The sequence below is a fragment of the Pygoscelis adeliae genome, unplaced genomic scaffold, assembly GCF_000699105.1.
Source record: "Pygoscelis adeliae isolate BGI_AS28 unplaced genomic scaffold, ASM69910v1 Scaffold632, whole genome shotgun sequence".
Taxonomy (NCBI): Eukaryota; Metazoa; Chordata; class Aves; order Sphenisciformes; family Spheniscidae; genus Pygoscelis; species Pygoscelis adeliae.
In genome coordinates, this window is record NW_008824227.1 from 152,781 (window position 1) to 178,405 (window position 25,625).

At 37.2% G+C, this 25,625-nt stretch overlaps 1 protein-coding gene across 1 annotated transcript in view; it reads left to right on the plus strand.

The window, feature by feature from the left end:
* EXOC6 (exocyst complex component 6) overlaps window positions 1-25,625 on the plus strand; it is a 98,276-nt gene that overhangs the window by 56,060 nt on the left and 16,591 nt on the right. Inside the window, exons 19-21 of the mRNA XM_009334811.1 lie at window positions 2,192-2,221; window positions 8,069-8,210; window positions 16,285-16,358. Coding sequence (XP_009333086.1) covers window positions 2,192-2,221; window positions 8,069-8,210; window positions 16,285-16,358 — 246 coding nt within the window. The remainder of the gene's footprint in view (window positions 1-2,191; window positions 2,222-8,068; window positions 8,211-16,284; window positions 16,359-25,625) is intronic.

Sequence of the window (25,625 nt, forward strand, 5' to 3'; positions counted from 1 at the left end):
CAGTCTCCTTTTTTTTTACTGACTCAAAGACATAACCCACTCAAAATGTATCACATAATACTGATGTGAATGTGACATACGAGGCATGTGCTTCTGTGCCAAATCAGCTGAGCATTTTTTGATAAAGAATAACAAGTTTGCTAGGTAGTTAAATTCATTGTAAATTAACATACAAAGCAGTGTGAACCAATGAAACTGCTCCTCAATGGTCATATGCATATAGTAGTTAAGGGATGTGCAACTTCTAGAGAAGGATGTACCGAAGTCTGTCATGAATGTATGTTGTGATATAGCTGTTTGGAAATGAGCCACAGACAGAACGAAGTAATGTGTTAAGAGGGATGGAAAGAAGCAGCTGTGGCATTAGGACTTGAAAAACGTGAAAGGAATAGAAATACGTATCTGGGGGCACAAGTCAACCTTTGGAGAAAGCTAGTTCCTATGAAGAGGTTATTTAGTAATTTCAAACTCTGGTCAGGTAACAGGAAGGATGTAGAACTATATGGATGACTAGTCTGGTCTGACAAGAGGGTTCTTGTAATTTTTGACTTATCCTGTGTATCGCTCCCTGTTCTGGCTTGGCCAATTGTAGAAACATACAGTCCTATGAATGTTGTTGTGCATGAGCTATGGAGGTTATATGAAAACGTGTATACAGTTTCATTGTGGTGATTCTGGTTAGATTTGTAATAGTAAGTTATTTTCATTAAGAGAAAATTTATAGTAAAATCATTTTCAAAGATAAGCCCAGAACTAGGTCCCATACCTCATTAAAAAAGTAAGTGCTTTGGAGTGCTAAACTAAGCTAGATTCTCATTTGCCATAGTTAAGATTTGGAATAGTTTTAGAATTCATTTTCATTAATGGATTATTCCATTAATGTCACAGTGTCATTTCCATAATAATTTTTGTATGGCTGGCAGAAACATTCCACTGCTCAAAATAGTTTCTCAGAGCCTTTTCTGTAATTAGAAATCAAAGAACAAAAGTCCTAGCCACTGGCCATAATTCTAGTAAGGAAAAGAGCAGGACAAGTAGAGGAATCTCTTTTCTTCCTACCTTAGTGTATCTGATCACGTTAGAGGGCATCGTGTTAGGGCTAGGGGCACTAGCTGGCCACACTAGTTCTCCGTAGTCTCATTCAAGGGTCACTGACTTTCCCTTTGATATTGTTTCAAACTCTAGTCTTCCTGTAGAAGTGTTATGATATGTTCTTTAACAATTTTTTGTTGCAGTCATTGAGTTCCTGTCATTAGAGTCTTGTTTTATTTTAGCTGTATGTGTAAGCTGTGTAAATGCACAGGGATGTGTCTCCTTTTGTGCTTCCATGTGGGGCTATACGGAATTATTTTTGTACCAATGTAGACATAACTTTTAAAAAATACATCTTATGTTACACATCTGTTTTATGCAATTCGTATTATTTTTATTGGAATGTTAGCGATCTAAATCAGGTAGACCATGATCTCAATTTTACTGAACCTGCACACTTTGTGGCACAACTTAGTTGGGGTCTGATATCTCTAGTGAATCACTGGAAATGTCTTGCGTCTCTGAAGCTTTTTTTTCCCCCTCTTAAGTTTTACATCATCTTAGTTTTCTCCTCTGTGTTTGTTTAAGAAGCAGTTTTGGAAAAGAAAATGGCTTTATTCCACCCTGCAGTTATATTACTATTAGATTTATGTTAAAATTTATTAATTGGTCATGTTACATTTAGATTCTTATTGTCCTGAGCCATTCTAAGTCTGGCTTGAACAAAGTATGTTAATGACATACAGATAGCCTCTGTAAGCTAAGATAGTAAACATGGCATTTATTTGTCAGCCTAAGTATTTTGGAATATATTATTTCTTGTAATGAAAGATTTCTGGAAAAGCGTATCAATAGATGCTTTGTCATTTGAATTTTGCTACTTTGATATTTTGGCCTACAGTTCCTTATTACAGAAAAACGTTTTATTGCTGAATTAGTATTATTTAAATTCTAATCTCTTTGTTATGCCTCAACAAAATACTATATAAGTTCACAGGTTTAAAAAAAATAATTTAAAGAATTATGTAGCTGTAATTGTTCTTTTTGGAAGCTTTTCCTTACCTTTTATTGCTACCAATTTTTATTCTTTTTTTTTTTTTGATGTTGACAGTACATCTTAATTTTTTTGTTTTGATTGCCTTACTGGTTTCCTTCTCAGAATAACAACAATGACCATGCAGCTATGTCGGTAAGTAGATGCAAGATGAAGAAAAAGCATGTGAACTGCAAAACTATGAACTGCCTGCAGGCTTATTGCTTCAATTTTTAAACATTTAATAAAAAGACCCTTCTGTTTTGCTGATGATTTGCTGCGTACCTTGTGTGGTTGCATGCAGGGATCAGGTTAACGACTAACATTGGGCTTTCGTACACTGGGGCAGCAGGAACCCTAAAAACCTTGCAGAAGGTTGGTGGGGTGTGCCTTGCATCCCAAATGAGATAGTTTAGGGGAGACTATGAGGCTGTTTGAAAGAGAGGTCAAGTATCAAAATGCAGCTATGAGACATGCATACAGAATAAAGGTAGAGTGATATAACAGAATAAAGAATCAGTGAAAGTTCCATCGTTTCTCTGCTACATCTGCTTAGGGTCAAGGGAATGTGTGCACTTGATTTTTTAATTTTTTTTTTATTTTTAAGAAGCTGATGGACTGCATTTAAGAATTCTTCCAAGCCCTGATTATTTTCAGGTCATCAATTTTTGTATAAGGAGTTTATTTTGATTTGGCATAAGCATTTCCATGATAACGAAAGTGTTGAAATTAATATTATTCTGTTAAGAGTGGCTTCTGAATACTGAATTTCTGAACTTACTTTTACTAATTTTCTCTAACAATGTGGTTGAATCTTGTTCGCTTAAGCAGCGTACAGCAACAAATGTACACTGTGCTGTTTACTGTTAAGTGAACAAATGTGTAAGGCACTTAGAGTATGCAGCGTGGGAATAACCCCGTTCATTGCTACAATCTGGAAAGCAATTGGCTGAGTAGTAGCTCTGTGGATCTGGAGAGAGGATCTAGCAGTGTGCTTACAAGTTGTTAGGAGCCTAGAGCACATGACTAACAAATGGAGGTTTAGGGAGGTGGATTATTTAGTCAGTTAAAGAGAAGGCTGGGGAGAGATCTAGTGGCAGCCTACAACCTCTTGAAGGACAGATACAAAGGTGATGGAGCCAAACTCTTCTTGGTAGGACTGACAAATTCACATGTGGCTATGGTCACAAGTAGAAGCTCTGGAGATGAAGCTTTGACATCGGGGAAAAGTTTGCATGAATAGAGTAGTGCGGTGTTGGGGGAGGTTACCCAGAGAGGCTGTTGAATGCCCATCCTCAGTTGTTTGGAAGGCTCAGCCAGAAAAAAGGACAACGGACCTGAACTAGTGTTGGCAATAGTCCTACTCCAGGTAGGAGGCTGGACTAGATGACATTGGTGCTTCATTCCAGTGAACATTTCTATGATTTGAATACTCAGCCTCATGTTGAACTGTCAAGCTAATAGGTGTCATGAGCACTAGGAATAGAGAATATTTTGTGTAGAAATATTTCCTGTTAATGTTGAATAGGTGTCAGTGTGCGGGTTATGTCATGACCAAGCACTAGCAGAATTTCAGAGATGCAGAGCACAGAGGCTGCATTGCTTTTGAAAGGTTATGATTTAAAAGTCACGCAGTTTTTAGTGGTTCTGTTTTCTAAAGTCACAAGAATTTAGTCTTTCGAGATTATTGCTGTTTTCAGGTTCTTTTACATCCCATTTTAAGTTCATACTGCAGTTTATAGTGTCATTAGATACTTCGAATCAAAAAGCAAATTAAAATTTCATTATACAGCCATTAATCTCATGAAATCAATTGGATGATCAAATTTGTTATTAAGGACCTGCATTTTTTAGTTTTTGTTTTGAACAGTTAAAGAAAAATCATACCTTTTATTTTCAGATCAGTTAATTTGAAATTATAGAGAGTATATATATGTGTGTTTAAGTTTAGAATTAGCTGAAGTTTTATTCTAGATATGTGCTTTGTCAGTACAAAGTTAGTATTGGACAACTCTTCGGAAAAGAATGACTACTGAAAAGTAACAGTTACAAATTACTTTCAAGTAGGTATTTTTTATTATTTCAGTAGAATTTGGGGCAGAGACTGGAAGTAAAATTGATTCTTAAAAATTCCATTAGTGTTTTTTTATTGTATTTTATCAATAGTTCAAAAGTTGGATTTTAGCCCTGATGTTACGTAATATAATGCTTTAGTTATTATGACCAATAAAATCTGTATGTTTAGTTTCTTTGCATTTGCAGAAAGTTTTTCATTATGTCATTTCATATTGTTAAATTAATTCTTCAGCTTAACTTCTTAGATTTAACAGATAAGTTTTGTTATTTCCTTTTATGCTGAGGATGGCAGTTTGTGTTATTTTATTGTTTCTGTGATTGGCAGCAAAAGCCTAATTTCACAGCTTGCAGTGGGGGTGAAGGAGTGGTGGTTTTCTGCAGCTATATTCAAAAACTGTCAATCAACAGCCTCCACAGGCTACTTAGAGAATGGGTTTTCTACTGATTTCTCCAAATGCCGCTTCATGCTGTCTTTGATTGGCACAGCCTGGCAGGGAGGATGGATGAATCTGTCACTGGCCGGTTAATTGTGTTGCTAGTCTCAGCCTGACATCAGGTCTTTGACTCCTAAGTGGCTCAATACAAAACAAATTAGCAGATTGTAGTCATATTTCTCATTCTATATGCTTTGACTTTGTTGAATGCGGTCCATAAATCATACTGACTGACACCATAGAGAACGATGAAAGCTGCTTTTGAGACAGCTAGCATGGGTCTTAGCAGTACCGCGAAGGTGCTGTGGAAGGATGCATATGGCTGACCCTTTGGGAATTTCCTAGGAGCCAAATGTCTTGTTACTGCAATTGTTCTTAGGAGAAAAGCTTTTGGGTCCTATAAAAAAGGATTTAATATGTCAGCAGATTCTCTTCACAAGCTCCTTTGAAATATAAGAAGTTTGTCTAAGGGCTTTCTCTTTTTACAAACTTGTATTTCAGCAAAATGTGAAGGCTGGGTGAAAAAACAGTTGCCTTTAACACTATTAGCAGGTGTTTTTGCTTGTAGAATAGGGTCCTTGTTTCTTAAACTTTACATTGGTTGAGTGGAAGAATAGGTTTTGTGGATAGCAATTAGCATAGGCATAGTGGAGATAATAGTGGTGTCTCCAAATGGGAGGCAACTGGAGTGAATGTGAGAAGCCTGCTGAATCTCGACACGCTATTGAATATAGGTATTTAATTGCTAGATACAGTAACCACAGCCACCCCCCCTTAAAAAGATAATAGTAATTTAAAAACCCCAAACTGACAAATAATAAACATTAAGAATGTTTTAAAACTAACTGAGATTTGTTTAATTCTGGAAAAAACCCGTGTTCTTATGTTCATGAATCCTTAACATTCCTCTTCAAAATGCATTATGAAAAATTGGCAAGGAATTGATTAGTTGGTGGATGGTGGAAATTTGGAGAGAGATTTTTAACTAGATCTCATTTGTCAAACATGAATTTGAATTTAATTATTTTCTGAATATCATACATCCAACGTATTTTGAACTGGGAAGCACTGAATTTTGAAGAGGGTAACAGTAAAGTTCACATTTCTCTCAGTTAAAATTCAGCATTTTGATTGATATACATAGCTTCGTTTTTTCTCTAGATTTAAGAAAATTGATTGTATTGAGTAAGTATAAACTGTGTATAGTAAAATTCTATTATTTGTTGATATGTGATGTGAACAATAAGCCTGTAGTTCAAGTTACATAGTTGGAAATAGCTTAAATGTTAGGATGTTTCCATCTTATGAAATTTTAAAATAAACATTAAACGTACATGTATTGATACTTATTTAAAGTTCCAAGTGGCTTTTACCATGTCATTTCTGTATTGTAACCATTATCTTGTGCTCCAGTACTATTGATATTTGCCAGATTGTAACAATTAACTAGAGGTGCTTGTTAGAAATATAAAATTCTGTCTTTTATTTAAAATAATAGATGAGTACACATTGCTTGCATATAAAATAAATTGAATGTTAAAATTTTTCTTGACAACCTATTAATCTGGTTGAACTTCTATTATAGTGGCAGCAGAAATAGGACATGGAGCTGATTTGATGGAGCAGTACATTAAACAGAGATGCACTAGTTGTTCCATTAAATCAAAATGACATTTCCATTAAGTGTTTCAAACCTACTACACTGTAATTAAATGAACTGTGGCCCATTGATTCCCCTTCTCACCTCCTTTTTTTCCCCTTTTTTTCCCCCTTTTCTTTTTTTCCCATTCATACTGATATTGTTCTGCTTGGGGAATAGAGCTGCATGTCTCCCAGTGTAATTACCATTGGGTTTGGGAGACTTTTAAGCATGCTGTTCTTGCATTGTTTCTTACATTCCTCGTTGTCAGTTCATCTATTTTGGTCAAAAATGTTATTTGCTTTTCAATTAAGAAACTGACATCTCATTTTAGATATAAAGCTCCTAACAGTTCAAGGTGTCCTAATGCCAAAGAGGTATTAGCAAAAGCCATTTAATGTTTCAGTGTGATATGTGAGGAGAGTGAACTCTTTCCATTGTATTATCTACATTTTAATTATGTTTTAACAAAGAATGGATTTTTAAAGTACAAAATACTTAGGGCCAAATTTGTTTTCTGTTATATGTATACATGAAAAGTCAATGATACGAGCAAGTTGTCTTATTAATGACAAGATCTCGCTCTTCAGATGTTGGAGCAGAACTTTCCAAACTTTTTGGGACAGTGAACTACTGCCTATCCTTATCATTTTTCATTGCTTACATGTGTTTCTGTGAGTCAACAGTGAATTGATCAACCTGACTTTGCAGAAAACAGCTGGGGAACCATTGCTTTAGAGGATAGGTGTCATCACTTTACTGATGGATATAAGTAAAACGATAGTGGTGTGTGCTCTAGTAGGTGTATTATGTAATTATGATTTCTTTCGTGTAAGCTTGTTAATAGTTACCTTTGTTTCAATACGTATTGTAACATAGACATCAGTTGAAAAGCATGGTTTAATAAGTACATTAAACTACAGAAATCCATATAATTGCATTTGAAAGCCAAGATCGCTCTGCTCTAAAAGATTGCAGTGCTATGAATAGAATGATGCCATCTGATCGGGTATCTGGTCTTAATTGGTTTTCTTAATACTAAGGTAGAATTTCCATATCTTTCAATTTTTCTGTTCTAAATTTTTAATAATTTATCAAATTAATGTCTGGTTTTGTGCTTTGTTTTTTGGTCTCATGTTTGGAAAATTATTTGTCTCAATTACATATACGTCGTAAAGAGAAATCTTACTAACTAGACTGTGATTGGAAAATTATTTCTATTTCGTACAGCAGAGGGCTACATTTCATTTTGTAAGTAATTGATTACTGACAGCACTGATTTATTAAGCACCTGGAAAGATGATGGATAAGCATGAATATTTTAAATAATTTAGCATCAAGCTTTGAGGTGGAATTCAAGCAATTAAAGTGCCAATAATTAGCACAAGCTGTTATGAGAAATGCCCAACTGAAAGCAATGATTTTGGTTTATATAAAGTTTGGGGTTTTTTTACCAACTTTTGTTAAAAATACGCAGCATGTTGATTTTCATTACATTCTTGCTTTCATTCTGTTTGGGTAAAAAAAATTAAACAAATCCACAAAGCTGTTCATATGCTTCAGCAACTTATATTGGTATTATTTTGGAAATGTCCTTGTATTCATGAAGACTGTTGGATTTCCGGAAGAGATATCAATAATTGCTTTAACAAATATTTAATTTAGTTCCCCAATTGATTTAATAGAAACAAAGCTAACAGGTCAAAGAAATAACAGCAAGTGTGATCTTTCTCTTTCTAATCTAAGTCCTGCATTATTAAGACTTTGAGTGTATATTAAAATCAAATCAGATAAGCAATTCTTTACTGACATATCATTTGTTTCTATCTTAAAACTTGTTGCTCTTTCTACTAGGGGAAAGTGGCCCAGACAGCTTGCATGTCAGCCTGCCAGCATCTTTCGACGTCCCTAATGCAGATGCTACTGGACAGTGAATTAAAACAAATAAGCATGGGAGCAATTCAGCAGTTTAATTTAGATGTGATACAGTGTGAATGTAAGTAGATGTTCCGGAATTCCTATCTATATCTGTCTTAACACTGCAAAAAAGTTCTTTAATGTAAGCCATATAGTGATCTTTTTCCATAATCTACTAAAGCTTTGTCTTTAAAAAAAAATATATTATTGCAGCACAGCTTCTTCTAAAAGTATTTATGAGTAAGTATGTTAACATTTCTGGGAATTCTTTTTTTTGCATTTTTACGAAACTTTTTTTTTTAACTCAAGTATCTGATTGACATGTACGTCTGTTGTTATTCCTAATGGGATCATAGTCACTATATCCAATTAAAAGACTATAGTCTAGTACAAAATTGCCCAAAACTACTGCCTAAATACTATGCTTTTATAGTTGGGGTAAAAAAGGTCAAATGTCTGTGCAATTTTAATTTTCCCTCTTGAGTTTATTTATTATGATACAAATTTTAAATGTGCTGTTACATAGGGTTTCTTCCCTCCTAGAACTACTACGGCCTTACTCACTGTGCAGAATAATAGTACTCACTTAGTAAACATCAGATGTTGTTTTATTCACACTGTTCAAAATATGGCATCAGAATTATTTTATAAAACTGGTTCAATCCAGCGCTGAAGGCAGGATTAATTTCCTCATGTTTTGTGTGGAGCTCACCGCTGAGGGTGAGCTGTTAATCTGTATGAAGGAAGTTACTTCCATAACATTGTATTATGAATAGGTTTTAGGTCTGGTTTTATAGTTGATGACTTGAGATACAATGAAAAGAGACTCACTAGCATTTTTTTAAATGCATATTTTTAGATTCTTATGCTCTGTTTTTTCAAAGTATCTTTCCTCTTACGTGTTTGAAGCCTGGATCTCAATGATTTTGGTGACAGCTGTAAAATGGGGCAGTTCTGCAAGTCGTATCCTGAGGTTTTTAGTTTGGACACGTGAAAAAATTGATGACTACTCAATTAGCAGCCACCTATGGGAAACTGGAAATTTTATTTCAAGCAATTTGGTTAGCATCACAAAGGGTTCTTGTGGGAGTCCAGGGACAGAGTTAAGAAGCATTTTTGACATTTTAACCATACGCTTGTCTTTCCTTCTCCTGCCTTATTTGTTACATTCCAGCTAAACTCTGTAACAGGTAGAGAAGGCATCTTTCTGACAGTCCTTCATTATACAGCCTTAAGGCCTTTCAGTGCATGGAATGAACTGACGGGATTATCAGGGTCCGATTGAAAAAGTATTTGTGATCATGACATTAAGTTTGTCTCGTGATTGCACAAGTTGGCCAAACAGATGATGGCTTGACTTTTTTTTTTTACTTTTAGTACGCTTGATGTTACAAATTTAACAATGTTCTTTTCAGGTAGGTGGGTAGGGGTAGGGGTATGTGCATTTGTGTAGTTTCCTAGATGTAAAAAAGATCCCAGTTGTAAAAACAGAAATTCCGTAGTATTCATAATACTGACACCATAATCATTCATCTAGACAAGCTGAATTGGTGCACCCACTACACAGTCATCTGCCTTCTGAACAAATAGTGTAACAGTGAAGAAAGCTTGCCCACTACTGTATTATTCTGCTTATAATATTTAAAATATCATCTGTGAACAATGCAGTACTTCACTACTCTGTATAGATCAACCAATTCACTGTTTCACTCGGGGATTTCTAGCAGTACAGGGGATAAAATGCATGCTTTGCAGGTGACTCTCACAGTACGAACAGTATGTTCACAGCAAAGTAATGAGAAGTCCCAGCGAGTCTGGCTGTCGTCTGGTCTCTGGGTTGTTTTCAGACCTTTTTCTTCTCAGCCTTTGCCCTGCTATGTACCATCCTAATTTCTATTAACACTTGCTTTCTTTGGTTGCTGCACAGTGGAAACTTCAATCAGTGAAGAGATCCTTATTAGAGTTTTATTTAATCTAACGTGATAACATTTCATTATTTTAAGATTAAAATATAACCTTAAGACAACGTTTTGTTATATGTAGCTGTTACACTGAGCATATGGCATGGACAGGACATGGGAAACCTTGGGCCAAAATGAGAAAGTTTCAGAAAACCAGTAATTTAAAGACTGAAAAATGCATTCTTTCCACTGTTGCGTAACTTCTAGCATTGGCTGTACAGATGCAAATAGAATAAACTTTAATTCTTCCTTTCTGCAAAGCTTTTAAAGCACATTAGAAAAAATTTGGTTTTGCACAGAAAACCTTTGAGTAGTTTAAATATAATTATGGAAGCTTGTCAGAATAGTATGTTGCAACAAATGACACCTTACAATCTGTGGAATAAGGGATCAACACAAGATTTTGCTCAGACTGCTTTGCTGTTGTGGTTTCATTCATAAGGTCCATCACAGGCACATTCCAGGCCTCACTGTGATTTATGTTCTTGCTCATCACCCTCCCCCAGCTTTATTCTTTGACACTTTGGGATTAATGGATACGACAGTGACATTTCAATTAGTGCTTAGAGTGTGCGAATAATTCACAACTGTTGGGTAGTTTCCTACTGTATTGTATACATGGGCTTGACATTTTACTTATAGACACAGTAGAGTATACTCAAATGCATTTTGAACTAAGAAGTTATGTGAGATGTAGAAAGTTAGGAATATCTGAAGATACATTTCTAAAAATTCTTGGCAATATTCTAGATATTCTGATCTTTAACATTACATTTTTATTTTTTCTAATATGAACTGGAGATCTAAATGAAAGCAGGAAAATGTGATTACTTGTCAGATTTTTTTCTCTTCCATTAAAAAGCAATCAACAGTCCAACCAACAACCCAACAACCTGTTAATGAGCAGCAATCTGTTGAAGTCAGTAAGTGCTGAAGTCCTTAGTCACAGCAAATAGGTAGAATGATAAGTGGACTTCCAAGAAAGGAAGGTGGAAGGGAAGGAGGTGATCTTGTGGTGAACTCTGGGACTTCATTATCCTGCACTGCATTTCTATGCAAAGTACCTAACTTTAAAAAGCAGAGCAGAAAATCTTGAAGTATCTGGTGTTTTTGTTCAAGAATAGTAATAGCATCAAGTGGTCTTCTCTGATGATTTATTTAAAAAAAAAAAAAGTTATGATCTTCTTGCTCTGCTTCTAATAAGTTTTTCGTTTTCTTTCCAAACATTCCAAAAGCTTTCAGTTTGTCCTGTTCTAATTGGAGTATTTCTCCACTCTCTCTACCTATTTTATAACTTAGAGCGGTGTTTTACCTCTGTATTTTACACCATTCTTTCTCAGTAGTGATCTTCCACTAGGATGATTGGGATTCTTACAACAGTATTCAGAAAAATAGAACATACAAGGTCCCATTGAATAAAACCCAAAGAATATTCTTTTGCTTGAACATTGCATTTCAGTGCCCTGAGGAGGGAAGTGGGTTGGGGAGGGGTGGCGTTTGCTGTTTCTTGAAGGTGAAATTCAAATGTGGGTTGCTGTATCTCGCTTTGAGAAGCAGGGTGTACATAATAAAAAATGAGCTTTTCAGAGACACCATCCAGATCTAGATACCTTACATCAGCTTTTTATTAAGGAATTAGAACTTGTCAGAAATTCTAATTGTTGGAAGAGTTAAATGTAATTTTTATAATTTATATGTTTTAACATAGCTGAATTGTGAGAGATGAAAAGGTTTTGGGTCCTGCCTATAAATGAGTATGGGTTAGCAGAGAATTAGTGCAAAACAGGATGCAGTACACCTTCCTAACCAGCCCTACGTAGGGCTTCCTGCCAGTCCCTCCTTTTTCACCGACTCTGTGGAGAGCTGCAGTATCCAAGAGCAAGAGAGATCTTGACCCAAGTGCTCTCTGTTGAGCGTACACGAAGGTAGTCTCCAGGCGGGCATGCCAGAAGCTGAGGAACCCAAATCCTGTTTTTCCTTGAAAAGGCACTATATTCTCCTCTGGAGGCCCCTCACTTTACCTGCCTCCCCTCCCATCTGGGAAGTCAGGTTAACTTAACTCAGTTGAGACCATCCTTCATCTGCCGGTCACATATGGCAGCATGGGAGTGAGGGGAAGCAGCGAGATCTTGCCGATGCTGGGGGCAGGGCTGGGGGCTGCTGCCCAGCAGCTGGCAGCTCCTTCAGCGAGGCTCCCCTCCAGGCGTGTTTGAACAGCTGGAGCATCCAACAGGGCTGCAAAGTGGCTGACGGCTGCTGAGATAGTCACCTGATTCTCCCTTCTTCCTTTAAAAATACATTTGTAGCTTTGCTGCCTGTGGATCAGTGCTATGAGGCTGAAGTAAAACTGTCCTAATTGAGCTTTTGACCCAAAGTCTGGACTCTGATTTTTAATTTCTGCCATTGAGCAGCAAAACTATTGGTCAGGAATTAGGTACTGAATTCCCAGACCAACAAAGAGGCACAACCAGATGATGGCTAAAAGATGGGGTTTTGAGAGAATAAAATGAAGAGATCTATTAATAAATCTAGAAGTGCGTAGAAATTCAGTGCAATTTACAGTTAAAGATGTCTTAAATTCCATTTTAGCAGACACAGCCTTTTTCTTAAGATATCCATTAACACATAAATACATCAATTCACATATATCCTGTATACAAAATGTAATGGAAAGATCAAAGCAAAGTATTCAAAAGAAAATGGACCGAAGTCATCTTTACAATACTTAAATTTACCGTTCTCGTGTATGTGTTACCTCCCAGCCTGTTTTTGTATTTTACATACTTTTTTCATTAGATCCCACCTCCTGTAAATTCCCAAACTGGCTGTTGTAGGAAGTACGTTGAGATTGTACATATTGAGGACACGCTTTGTGCCAAAGATCCTGTTCTATATACACAGAAAAGATCTACACAGTATCAGCAAAGTGCAGGGAAAGATATTAACAAAAACCTTGTGAATATTGGATTCATGTAACGCATATTTTCAGCTTATTTTCCCCAAAACATTGAAGTTTCTGATTCAAACTGCTAAGCAGCCAGTTGCTTGCCCCTGTATGTGACAGTTCAATGGTGATCTTTGCATTTCATTCTCATATATTATAAAATTTCTGAATGCTCTTATGCACACTAAACCAACAACCAACCAGCCCCCTACCCCTCCAAATCCTCTTTAAGCCTAGAATGAATGTAGGGGGTGGATATTTTAAAAGATGTATATATGACAATGTTTCATTGCTATCTTGAAAAGGACCCTTAGGACAAAGGCATTAAGAATGTTAATCCTGTTCTCATAACATCTTCCTAAAACGCTGCGCAGTAGAAAATATGTAATTAGCTTTGTAAAATTGTTAGCAAAACTTAAAAGCCCTGAGCTGAGGACAGAGGGGGAACTGTCTGACCGTTACCCTAAGTAGATTATCTTTTTGCCCTTTGAACTCATGAAATTGTAATAATGAAACAAATTCTACTGTAGTCACCTGTCAAAAATGACCCAAATGTGAGAATAAATGCTTGTGCTATAACGAGTGTCCCTGGTGTTGTAAATGCACTCATAATATAAAATTGTAATTAAAGAGAACAAAGCTTATACAATAATTAAGTTTGGTACCTTGTGTGCTTCTTGTTCTATAGCGGCAATGTAGGTACTATGTAGAGAAACTAAATTGTACTGCCTTATTTAATGCATTAGGATAAATTCCAAACTATGTTAGCCTGATGAGCTACAGGAAGGATGCAAATATTTGCCCTGTGACAAGTAAAAGTATCCCACTATAGGAAGGTACCTCCCAAAGTATAAAGTTCCAATAGCTAACTGAAAAGTTTTGCTGCAGGTCACGCTTTTCAGTTATATTCACTTCTCAGTTCTGCAGCCATTCCTTTGCCGTAGAGCTTCCTTCTCCCAGTGCTACCACTGTGGAGTGGCTGGAGGAGCTCAGATTCTAGTCGGGGAAGCTGGTCTCAGTGTACTGTGTATGAACGGAAAGTTATATAGGATTCAGATACAGATGGGCCTTATCTTTGAAGAATAGGACAAGTTTTCCTTCCTTGTTTGGGGGATGTAGAAAAGACCCCTTCTGACCATCACACTTATCCTCCTTATTAGTGTGCTACCATAGCTCACAACCCATGTATCTCTTTTTAGCTGTTTGTTGTTGGCATTGCTAAGAATTCCCTGCTATATAGTATGGTGTTCCCATTTTAAACGCTATGTTTGGGTGACCACAGGGGCCAGCATCATAGGCCTGTCTGTCCCTGAAGAAAGGGTGGTCCCAGTGGCCGTGAAATACCTGCAGAAGACAGCCATGGAGACACCCAGCCCTTTAGCCTAGGGTGTTCAGAAGGGTGCTTTCATAGGTGTGGAGATCTTTTGTTCTTCTGCAGGTTGGTGGTTGTACAGACTGTTTTCTCTTTGCTGCTTTTAAAGAGTGTATTATTAAGCAAACTCTCTCTATAAAATGCTTTTTCCACTGTTTTTTATCTTTCTTCTTTTTTATTTAAAAAGCATCTTTGTGGTAGATTAAAACTCCTTGAAAACTCCCCTAGAAAGTTTGTGTTAACTATAAAGCAGGAAAACCAGATAATTTAAAATTCAGTCTTGAATACAGTAATCAGTAAGCATTTGCCAACTGTTACCAATACTTGTCTGTGACATTACAGTGTTGTCTCTAGGGTGTTTGATTGCTATTTTTTATTCCTTTAGTCGATGAAGAATCAAATCATATTCCCGTTTAATTCATTCTGCTATTACATGACTGTCCATAAAAAGTTTTGCACTACTGTAATACAAATAATAAACTCTGCCTCTACCAGTGAAGCTGCTACTCTGATACTATATTCATCTATTACTAAGCTATTCTTACATATTCTGAGATCGTCTCAGTAGCTTCTTGTACCACTTAAGTAAGAATCTTTATTATTTTCATTTTCAATTGTATTCCATATAATCATTTTCAGATAGACTATTCACAAGGCTAAATTCATTAGTCTGCTTTAAATTGAAAACATACATTGAGAAGTAAATGATTGAGTCCATTATTTTACCATCATGTTAGCTCGGACACCAGTGTCTTTCTGGATGTTACTTTCACTTGATGATCCAAATTTTCTAACTAGCCCTTAAAAAAAAAAAATCTATCAAGGATTTCTTTCAAGGATTACTCTTAAATGTTAGTAGGAGTCCATGTGGCACAGTAGTTGAGCACTGGATCTGGCAATTTTTTGGATACATACGTTCTCTTTCCTCTACCATCGAATGATGGGTTTCTCAAACTTGGAAAAAAATGTTACCTTGCACTGCCTCAGATGATACCTCTCTAAAACGATTACAGTAATATCTACTTTGTTTTGTTAACAGCTCTAACTGAAGAGCATAAGAAAAATTCTCCTAAGCTCTTCTGAAGCAAGATGTCTAACTTGAGCGGGGATGTGAGGCAGTGGGTGTTTCTGCAAGTGTCTTTGTTATTAACATGTGACTGGGATAAGAACAACAAAAAGTATATTTTTAAGTTTGACAATTATTGATCATTTCCTAATTTAAACAAATAGCTGACTTTTTTTCATTACTGTAGTGTTACCATTTTTTGTATTTTGAATATAGTTTTGCTTTCCAATTTTGACAGCCTATTTTGGGGTTCAAAAAGAGCAGAAGTTCATATTGATAAGCTGGCTAAAAGGCGTGAACAGGCATTTCAGCTCTGCTCTGACTGTGGCACGTAGAGCTTTCCACCTGTCGTCTACAAATTAAACTAACTCCCACCTTAGTGTTTCTCTTTTATTGCTGTTTGGCTAGAGGTGGGGTTTTTATAGCACGGATGCTGTAAGAAAAGCAGATGTTTGAAAATATGTTGACAGCCATGGAATTGGTATTATTTAGAAATTCTTCAGTAATCATTCACCTCAGGCCAAAAAAAGATGCTGGCTTCTGTGGTTGTAGCATTACTACTGGGTTAGAATTTTAAGCGAAATTCCTAATAATACTCCTGAAGATACCATTCTTCGGGATTATTGGGAAAATGATGGGAAAGTTGTTTGTTGGTTTGTTTTTAATCACTGTGAGTTATTAGTTTAATCTATTTCTATCAAACTAGTTTCATTTTAATGCTAGCTAGCATTTGTATTGCATAGAGCTTGATTTTCTGTTAGATTTTTTTAAAAAATCTACATCCGTAATATTTTTAACCTTTCTTTGCAGTGTTTGCTAGTTCTGAGCCTGTGCCAGGATTCCAGGGAGACACCCTGCAGTTAGCTTTCATCGACCTCAGACAAGTAAGACACTAGTTGTTGTTTTTTATCCTACTAATTTCCTCTTTTGACCAACGCTGAAGTTATTAAATTCAAGAACCTTTCATGTTTTTGCATTCCCATGTAATTAGTTTTGAAAAGCAGTTATTCATAGTGTTATTAGTGGCACTATTCCCTGTAATTTAGCATAAAACTGTTTCTCCAGTGTGTTGTTAGGGGGCACTGTGCTACTGGTGGTACTGTCACACGGATATAAGATTGAATTTTGGTCCTGACAATTTTGTAAAGATCCTGTGACGCCTTTTTGCAAGAGTGTACATGTTACCCTGGTGTGTGCTGGCCTGACTCCATTCTGAGCAATTGCTCCTGTCTGCAAAACTACTCCCTGGAGAGCAGAATCAGGCATGGTATTATTTAGCATTTCCTTTCCTTAATTTGTTACATAGAATTATTTTAAACTGTTAGAAAGCCGCTTTATTCGAACTGGCTGATCTTTATTCTATATCAAATTTAATTTTAAATGCCTTAATATTGGAAGCACTTTTCCACAGTTCTTGCCAAAAAGAAGGTTTTTCCAGACTAAAATCTACTTATCTTAATTTCACAGTTATTTCTATTCCCTGCTCTCTGTAAATTCTGACACTATATTCACCCATAGCAATTGATATTCAAAAACTTTTCATACTTGAAGTAAGCTTTTAGAAAGGATTTATTATTTCACAAAATTGCGAGTATAAGTGTCATTTAAATAGTGAAATGAATCGTTAACTGCACATGGAAGGTCTTTAGCTTTCTGTAGATGTTGGTGGTATTTTTCAGCACCATTATGAGCCTGTCAAAGTCATCAGAAAAGAAGAGAAATGTAGAAAGAATTCCATACCAAATTATCTATATAGTAAGAATATTTTTGCTTTTAATAGTTCAGTAGGTTTTTCACGCAAGATAATGAAAAGGCATTTTAGAAGGTAAAATTCCAGAGGCGAAAGTATTCCAACTTCCTCTAATAGTTAGAAAGGACTTCATTAAAGTGTCTTTTTAAATAAAAAAATTAAAAGGTAGAGTTGTCTGTTACATTCTCACAGTCATATAATAATGAATATCTACAATGGGATAAGCGTGGACTACGTGTGGACGATATAAGATCATGGCCATAAGATTTGTTCATGTGATTCTTGTACATTAGGAGTTCCAGAATTCAGTATGTAAAGATACACTTTGCCAGACTTCAAACACCACAAGTCTTGCCTTGACTAGCAGCCTTCCTCTTTTGGATTCTTTTTTATTCTCCTTTTATTATCAATGTTAGAAGTGACTAAACATCTTCCAATTTGTACTAAGTCAGTTTAGTTGAAGGGAAAGGATGTTGAGAGATTTTGGCACCATTTCTGTCATCCACCTAAGTGGTATAAATCCTTGCAGAGCCTATGTTTGTTTCAAGGGAAAACGTGATTTCCAGCCATGCAGGAGGGCAGGGTGTGTCCATACTTGCTACAGGAAATATATAATATTTTTGTATGTTTTAAGCACCAACTGTCAAGCATGTCACATAAATAGGGATATTATGTTGCTTATGATAGCTCTCAGTTTATGTTAGCAACTTATATTTAGAATTCTCTTGATGCAAGTAACGCTTTATAGGGGATGCTCTGTATGCCATGGGAATCTAATCAATTTCAGATACTTTAAAACAGCAAAAGGCTGGGCAACTCTGTTGGGTTGCAATTGGAGCTTGTAGATGTAGAATAGTTCTAGTGTATTTGTTTTGGTTTGTTTTTTACTATATTTTTGCGTGCCTCACCAAAAGGTATTGCAAGCACACATTAAAAACATTTACCGTTTAGTAAGGATTTGCAATGTTTTCCCTCTCTTCCTTATTTGTGATCCATTTCTATCTTAATAGGGTGGATGACAGTTCTTTTCAAGAATACTTAGAAAGGCAACAGAGCCTTTTTCAGAAAGTTCTTATAAAAGGTCATGCTTCTGTTTTTTAGTTTGAATTCGATACTTCTTCATGAATTGCAGGATATGAAAGATAAGGAAGTAGGTCCAGTGGTCAGGTTTTACCTGCCCACCCGGACTGTGCCCTGAGGTCAAACTCCTGATATTGGCTGTTTGGTACAGAGGAGCTGATGACAGGTAGGGGCTGATACAAGGAGGAAAGCTTGAACCGTATCAAAGCTAAAAGGCAGGAGATTTGGGACTCAGTGAGAGACTGTAGCTAAAAGATGGATCAGCAGGATTGCCCTCTTCTTAAAAAGCAGCTGACCTGCAAGGGAAAAGACTTTATCGTCCTGCCAATCACATGGTTGCTAATGGAAGCCAGTTATCTCAACAACAGCTTACTCTCTCTCTCTCTCTCTCGTACTAGGGCAATGTGTAAGATTAATAAGGATTGGGCAGTAAATATTGTAGCACATTTTACTAAAGAAGTCGAGTCACTTACAAGGAGTCAGCTTGGAAGACAGAGAGGGAAGAGCTACACTAGGATAATTACCACGGGGGGGGAGCAGCTTTGAAAAGAATTGCCATAGGTATTTTCATCCTAACAGTTCCTGATCCTCCGTCTTTCCCTGAAGACGATGTATGGACAGCATGTTGTCCCCAGCAAGCCCACTTCTTTCCTTCTTCCTTCCACAGACATAGAAGAGAAAACAGAAACAGTTGGCATGAGAAAGAGTTGCTTCTAAGAAGAGAACAGTAGTTAGTAGCAGGAAGCTCTAAGAGGCCAGGAATCACGAAGGGGCAGGCACTTACCAATGTCCCCTTTGATGAGCCACCTCTTTCTTATTATACTGTCCCCTCTTAAGCTCTTGTCATACTTAACATGCTCCTTAAAGATCTTAGTAATCTGTAGAAACCCTAGTCAATAAAGATTTTTGTGCTATTCCCATAACCATAGTATCTCAGCATCTTACAGAGGTGGCTTGGTGTGGTTGGCTAATCACACATAGTGCATACTACTAAGAGAATCACGTGGCCATGATCATCTAGAAAATTGCAGCTCCAGCTAGTTTAGCAGCTTCTAAAGCAGCAAGCAGCTGCTAAGAAAATTGGGATAGACTCATGGTTCTGTACAGCTGCAGTAATTGTATCATGTCTCATGCCACTTGTCTTAACATATGACCTAAGGTCATATCTACGTGCACCCTTTCACCCCAGTTTTTTAAAGCCACTGAGGGGCAGGCCAGCTCAGCAAGGCGATTATCAAGGTGGCATGTACTGGTTTAAAAGGACTGGTCTCTGGCATCTCATGAAGATGACCCAGCTCTCCTGCGACCTGCATCGCTCTCTGAAGATAATCTCTTGCTACTGTCTATACAGGGAGCCTGGGTAAATAGTGCAGTGGTCCAACGTGAGGTGGAATGAACTTTGGGGATTTTGCTACCAATTCAGATCCTAGGTCAATTGGAATTAACCTTCAAAAGTAAACAGGTCTTAGTTCGTCCTACTTGAATTAGTCTCTGAGGAAGCTCAGCCTCTGACATGAATTAGGTTTGTCCTGGTTATGATCTGTTCTTTAGTGCTTAAGGATTAGAGTTACAGTTCTGGAATGTGAAGCAGTTTCTTAGATGTCCTGGACACTTAAACACTGTGAGGAAAAGGCCTGAATCTTACAATTTGTGCATTATTCTTTGGAGAGCCAGTGTAGTGGGTAGCAGACAGGAACGATAACCTGGTGGTAGCCTGAGACGACAACAGTTGTTGTCCTAGGGCAAATTTCCTGATTCTAACCAACTGGGTGGTAACAAATGCCTATTCTTGAAATCAAATCATTGCCTGCAGAGTTATAACCTAAGCTGCAAACGTAGCTTGACTTTTTTTCACTTTTGATTTCACAAGTTGTTTCTCATGTTTCTCTGCCACGAGCACTACTTCAGTTTCAAACAGGCCTTCTTCCTCTACTGTCTGATCTCAGACAAGTACTCAGCTAGCTTGATGATTGTGGAATTTCCTTATTTTGCCAGGGGTGAGGAGAACTGTGTCTCATCTGTGTTCTTTTGGCACTTCAGTACATGTTGTTAATATCCTCCGGTTGCTGTCAGTGCTGGTCCTGCAACAGGGGCAGCCATCTCAAGGGAACATAATCATATGCTGTTGGTATGAGAGTTAAGCAACCACCGTAGCAGTATCTCCACCTACATGGTAACATAGAGTTTACAGTCTGATAGTGGTGTCCCCCAGTCTGGGAGACCAAGGGCTGTAAATGACAAGGTCCATAAATTCTGCATAGGTATGGGAGAAAATTCTCAAAGATTTTCAGCAATTTCTTGTTAACATTTTGCTAACATTAGAGATAAATTAGACATAAAGTCATAATGCAATCATTGTGATTAATATACAGAATAATGTACCATGGAAACATTAGAAGATACATTTTTGTCAGACTTTTGTTTATGATGTGTGTAAATAAGCATATGAGTAAGCACTTCTATAAGCTCAAGTTAGTGGTAATACCCAATATGTATTCCTTCTAAAAATTGATACCTGATATTTAAAAGTGTAATAAATTTTCTTCTGATTCCAAAGCATAATGGAAATTACATTGATAGTTTCTTGGGTTGCTTGTCCATTTACTTTGTAAGGCATTTTCTGGTGTATTGTTGGTGAGAAATATTGCTAACCTTCTGTAGTGTTGCATGCAACAGATGTAAGTTTATTTGAAGGACAAAATTCTTACTAGTACTTAATATAGTCCTCCTCTTTCTTCTTTGCTTCTCTTTCATCACTGAGAGATGATACTGTCCTTCTGATAAACTCAGGAGTAATTTATTGTAGGTAGGAACTGTGTAACAGATCACTGGGCTTCAATGCCAGCCATGGGATTGTCTGCCACTAAAGGCATGCTGACAGCTCAGTCTTCCCCACTGTTTTGTTTGCAGTGTTTAATTTGAATTCATTTCCTGTGGTAGTAACTGCATTTCAGCTCTGGCTTGTCTCTGATTCCCCCAACATGCAGCATGCCGAAGCTCTAACCATCTGTGTTCCCTGTGGAGAATGCTCTTGAGCCCTTCAGTAGACCTCAGAGAGTAAGTTGCAGCCTGTTGCCAAACCTATCCACCGTGACACTTGGAGGTCGAGGCCTCTAAAGGTGTGCTGTGGCTTCCTTCACAGGCTGCCAGCCCACACAGTGCCTAGGCTTTGAAATTAGTAGGGTACACCCACCCCTGGCCTCTACTCCAGAGAAGAGTCTTGAACTGAAAAAACATCAGGATTTTCCAAAAGGGAGAAATCCCTAACAGTATGTTTAGGAGTAAGTCTTAAAAACTTCAGAGTTTAAAGATAAAAGTAAGCCTCTCTTTCATACGGCAACAGTTTGAATTTTTAATTAGCAAGTAGTATAGAATATTTCATCTTTTGCTTCCTGAGGGAAATGGTTGTTGAGACTTTCATCTTCACAGAGGCTCTTTCACAATGCTTACTGATCCCTTTCCCCCTGCCATGCACTCCACAGCTTCTCTGAAAAAGCAGAGGAGCACGTTACATCTGTAACATGAAGCCCAGCCTCAGGGTGCTATGTAATGGGATTTGTGCTTCTCTAGTTTTCAGTGCAATGCTGCTTATTCAGCTAAAGAAAGGAGCTCAGATTTCAGAGAGCAATGAAACAGGAGTTGCACCTCTCTGGATTTCAGACCATCCTCACTTTGCCGGGGGAGGAAGGCAACGCTCTTGCTGGCCTCCCCCTTCTCCATAAATTCTGCACTAAAGCAGAAGGAGGGCTTGAGGCACACTGAGCAGAACAGCAACACTTCAAGGCTCAATATCTCATGTATTTGCATCATACAGGGGTAGCGTGCATATGCATACCTGTGTTCAAAATGACAGTTATCTGAGTATGACTGCGTGCTAAATGTGTGTTATCCGGCTTGCAGGGGATGCACAATGTCTTTCCAGAGTACTATATTCCTACAAGTAAATGGGAATTCTTCATACAAACGTGACAAGTTGTTTGTAAGCGCTTATATTCCCCAATGGAATCTCTTACTTTTCTCTGTTTCAACTAGATTCTGTGAAACCTGTAGGTAATCGCAGTAGGCTCAGACCACAAGTTGTGTGTATAGATATTTGTGAGGAAGATCTCAATCAGTGCTCTGTACACAGAAACAAGCCAGCTCATTACTGGGATGGGATTTATACCGGCCAGCTGGTAAGAATTAGGAAGCTTTGGAAACAAATGCACAGAAATTAGCAGTGGGGGTAAAAAACAAGCATGGCTTTGGATATACTATCTTGATAAGGATTTGCAGAATCAAAGCAGGATGGCAAGTCAGTCATTTACTGGCAGTAGGTATTCCTACCCTGTTACTGCCAGGAACTAAGCACACATGCCAGGTATTAGGTGTATGTGTGTTCTTTGGGACATTAAATCAGTCATCAAATTTAGTGCAAAACAGATTGTATCCAGTTCAACATCTGAATGCCCCTTTTTCAGCAGAGAAGTGCAAATAACATGCTGATAGCGTATCAAGTTTTCTCTCTAGATCCTGGCTTACTGACAATGAGGCAGCATACCTGAAAACAGGTTTTAAAAACTCAGTGTACAAATGCTGTTACTTCACTTCAGTAGCCCTATCAATACCTTACTTAACTAAAATGATATACGTATTGCCATTTAACTTACAAGATACACTACTCCATCTATGGCAGAAACTGTACCAGTTTCTCCAGAGGAAAGTATAGTAGATTGTGCACAAAAGACTATGTGGTGAAAGGTATAATGCTTAAACTGAATGTCATCTCCTAACCGACAGTAAAGAATGCTGTAGGTACCTAAACCATGGAAGTTATCAAAAATAAGAAAATAATTTTCTTGTTGTTTCTTTAAGCTAGTTCATTTAAGGGATACAATTCTCTTAGTTCTCTACTTACCGAACCAGATCTACACAAGAATTAGATGAGCTGACAAGAAATCTGTACTGTGTATTTAGAAAATTACAGAACTTGTGAAGCACTGGCTCAGCTTGACTTAGAGACCTGCAGATAACAGCCTTTGCGTAAGAACATAAGCCTTAGTTGAACAAGAGCGGGGTTTTGTTGTTGTTAGGTGAGTTTATAATTTTTGGAACTGAGACAGGAAATGGCATTTATTGATCTCATTTGTCATGTGCAGGTGAAACACTTGACTTCTTAGAGCAGTGCAGGGGAGTTCCAGCTTCTAAATAGTACCATAGCAGAAATTACTTAAAGTTTCACTGGAGAGCTTGATCAAAGCAGATATTACCAAAAAAAAAAAAGTAGGCAAAAGCTGCTGCCAAGACTATTTAGATGGACATATCTGAGTCCCTGTCTGAATACTACCAACTGTCACACTTAATCAGCTTTCAGCTCTTCTTCTTAGTCATCGGTACTTTCACAAGACAAGGTATAGAAACAGTTAATCAATTCATTCAAAACCTACAGAGCTATTGTTACGATGAAAACTTCATACCTCTGGAAAATCTTTCTGTTCAGGAAAGCTCATCCCATAGTTACAGAGGAAATTTCTGTAAGATCATGACCTAAATGGCATTAAAATTGTATCCTTGGTACTTGAAGTGCGTATCCCGATTATACCCTGTCCATAATGCCAGAATCCAAAGGCTTCGGTTTTCTTGGGCAAGATACTAAATTTCTTCAATAACTGGCATGCTACATGTCTGGGAGACTATTTATGAAGCAGTTACTTCCAAGGACGTTATGAGAGAAGGCACTATATAAGCTTTATCTTGAGAAGGTTTTATTCTTTTGCAGAAGGACCTGGTTGGTAGAAAAGTTTCAGAAGGTTCACTTTCAGATAATTTCTCAATTAACAAATCTCTTGCTTGAATTAGAAGAAATTGATCCATGTGCCTATTGTATTTGTAAACTCCTACTTGCCCTTTCTTCGAGTCACTGATACACATCCCGTTCAGTGGAAGTTATTCAGTGGAATGAAGTTTCTCTTTAGTTTTCTTCTGCTAGCAGTTTTGCTCCCCGTCTGATCCTTGCCTTTATCTTTGTCTTATAAGAAATTATGTAAATGCAAGGAAGGAAGATTTGGGTGCATGACTTTCCTGAAGTTTGTGAATACATTATATCAAGCTGTTGTCTTGCGAGTTGCTGCAGGATCTCTACAATTGTATCTGGGCCCTTTCTGTAGCCCTGAGCTGGTGGATGGAGTTCAGTTTTGGAGCCCCCAGCTCCACAGGACTTCCTCTGAATCCTGTGGGTGGTATGTGGTTCCTATGAGTAATGAATGAGCATTGTTAACTGAACAACACAAGAGAAGAACGTTATTGTTTTCCTTCAAGTTACTTGTTATTTGTATTCTCGTAACATCTATGAGTCCTGGTCTCCCATCAGGGAGCCATGGGACTGGTAGCTGCATTACCGTATTCAATAATTTCTGCCCCAAAATTGCTTACATCCTCCAGCCTTAGCTAAGCTGGTAGTATCGCTGGTATGTAGTATGTATTGGCCACACTAGTAACCCCTTAACCCTACAGATTTGCCTTCAGTATTTTTTCAGTTGCATCAATCAATGTATTTAGGTTCCATTCCTTCTCTAAATTATCTGTCAATCACAAGCAGCAGGCAGAATATCCCATGTTTTTCCTTTTGCTAGTTTCTTCTGTGAAAAAGAAAGTTAGTCCATCTCTTCTTTGGAAGTCACTATAGGGCAAATGTAAAATCCAGTAAAATCAAAGGAGTCTTTTACAACAAGAAAACAAGAATTGTTCTCTGCTTCAGAACAATAACAACACAAGGAAGGAGTTGCATAGACATAGTATGGCAAGGACCTGAGTAAGTGAAATGTACTTAATGAATGTTTATTCATTTGGATCATAGTGTCTTAGGAAAAAAGATCATATCTTCAGAAGTGTTTGTACAGTATGTACCATAACGTGACACTGATCTTCAGCTGGGTGTTTTAGCACTGCAGAAATACAAATAAAAAAATATTATTCTGACTATCTGACTGCCTCCAGTCGGTCAGTGCAATTCGGGAGGTGAAACCCTCGTATTTTCATTCAGTTAGTACAAAGATACTAATAGGTGGCAAAAGAAATGATTGAATTTCATACTGTTATGTAAATAACTGGTTTCTGAATGAAGTGAACTAATTGTACTATAAGCAATGACTGAACCAGCATGTTCTTAGGCACAGTTTTATATCATACTGGCTTATATCATGTTAACATATATGGCTCTTATGGGTGTGTCAGGTTTGGAGCAATTTGTCATCTTACAAGTTGCACCGTTTTAAAGAATATTGAAATAACGAATAAAGTTTACATAGAAGATTCACATATAGGTTATATTTTAGAACCTAAA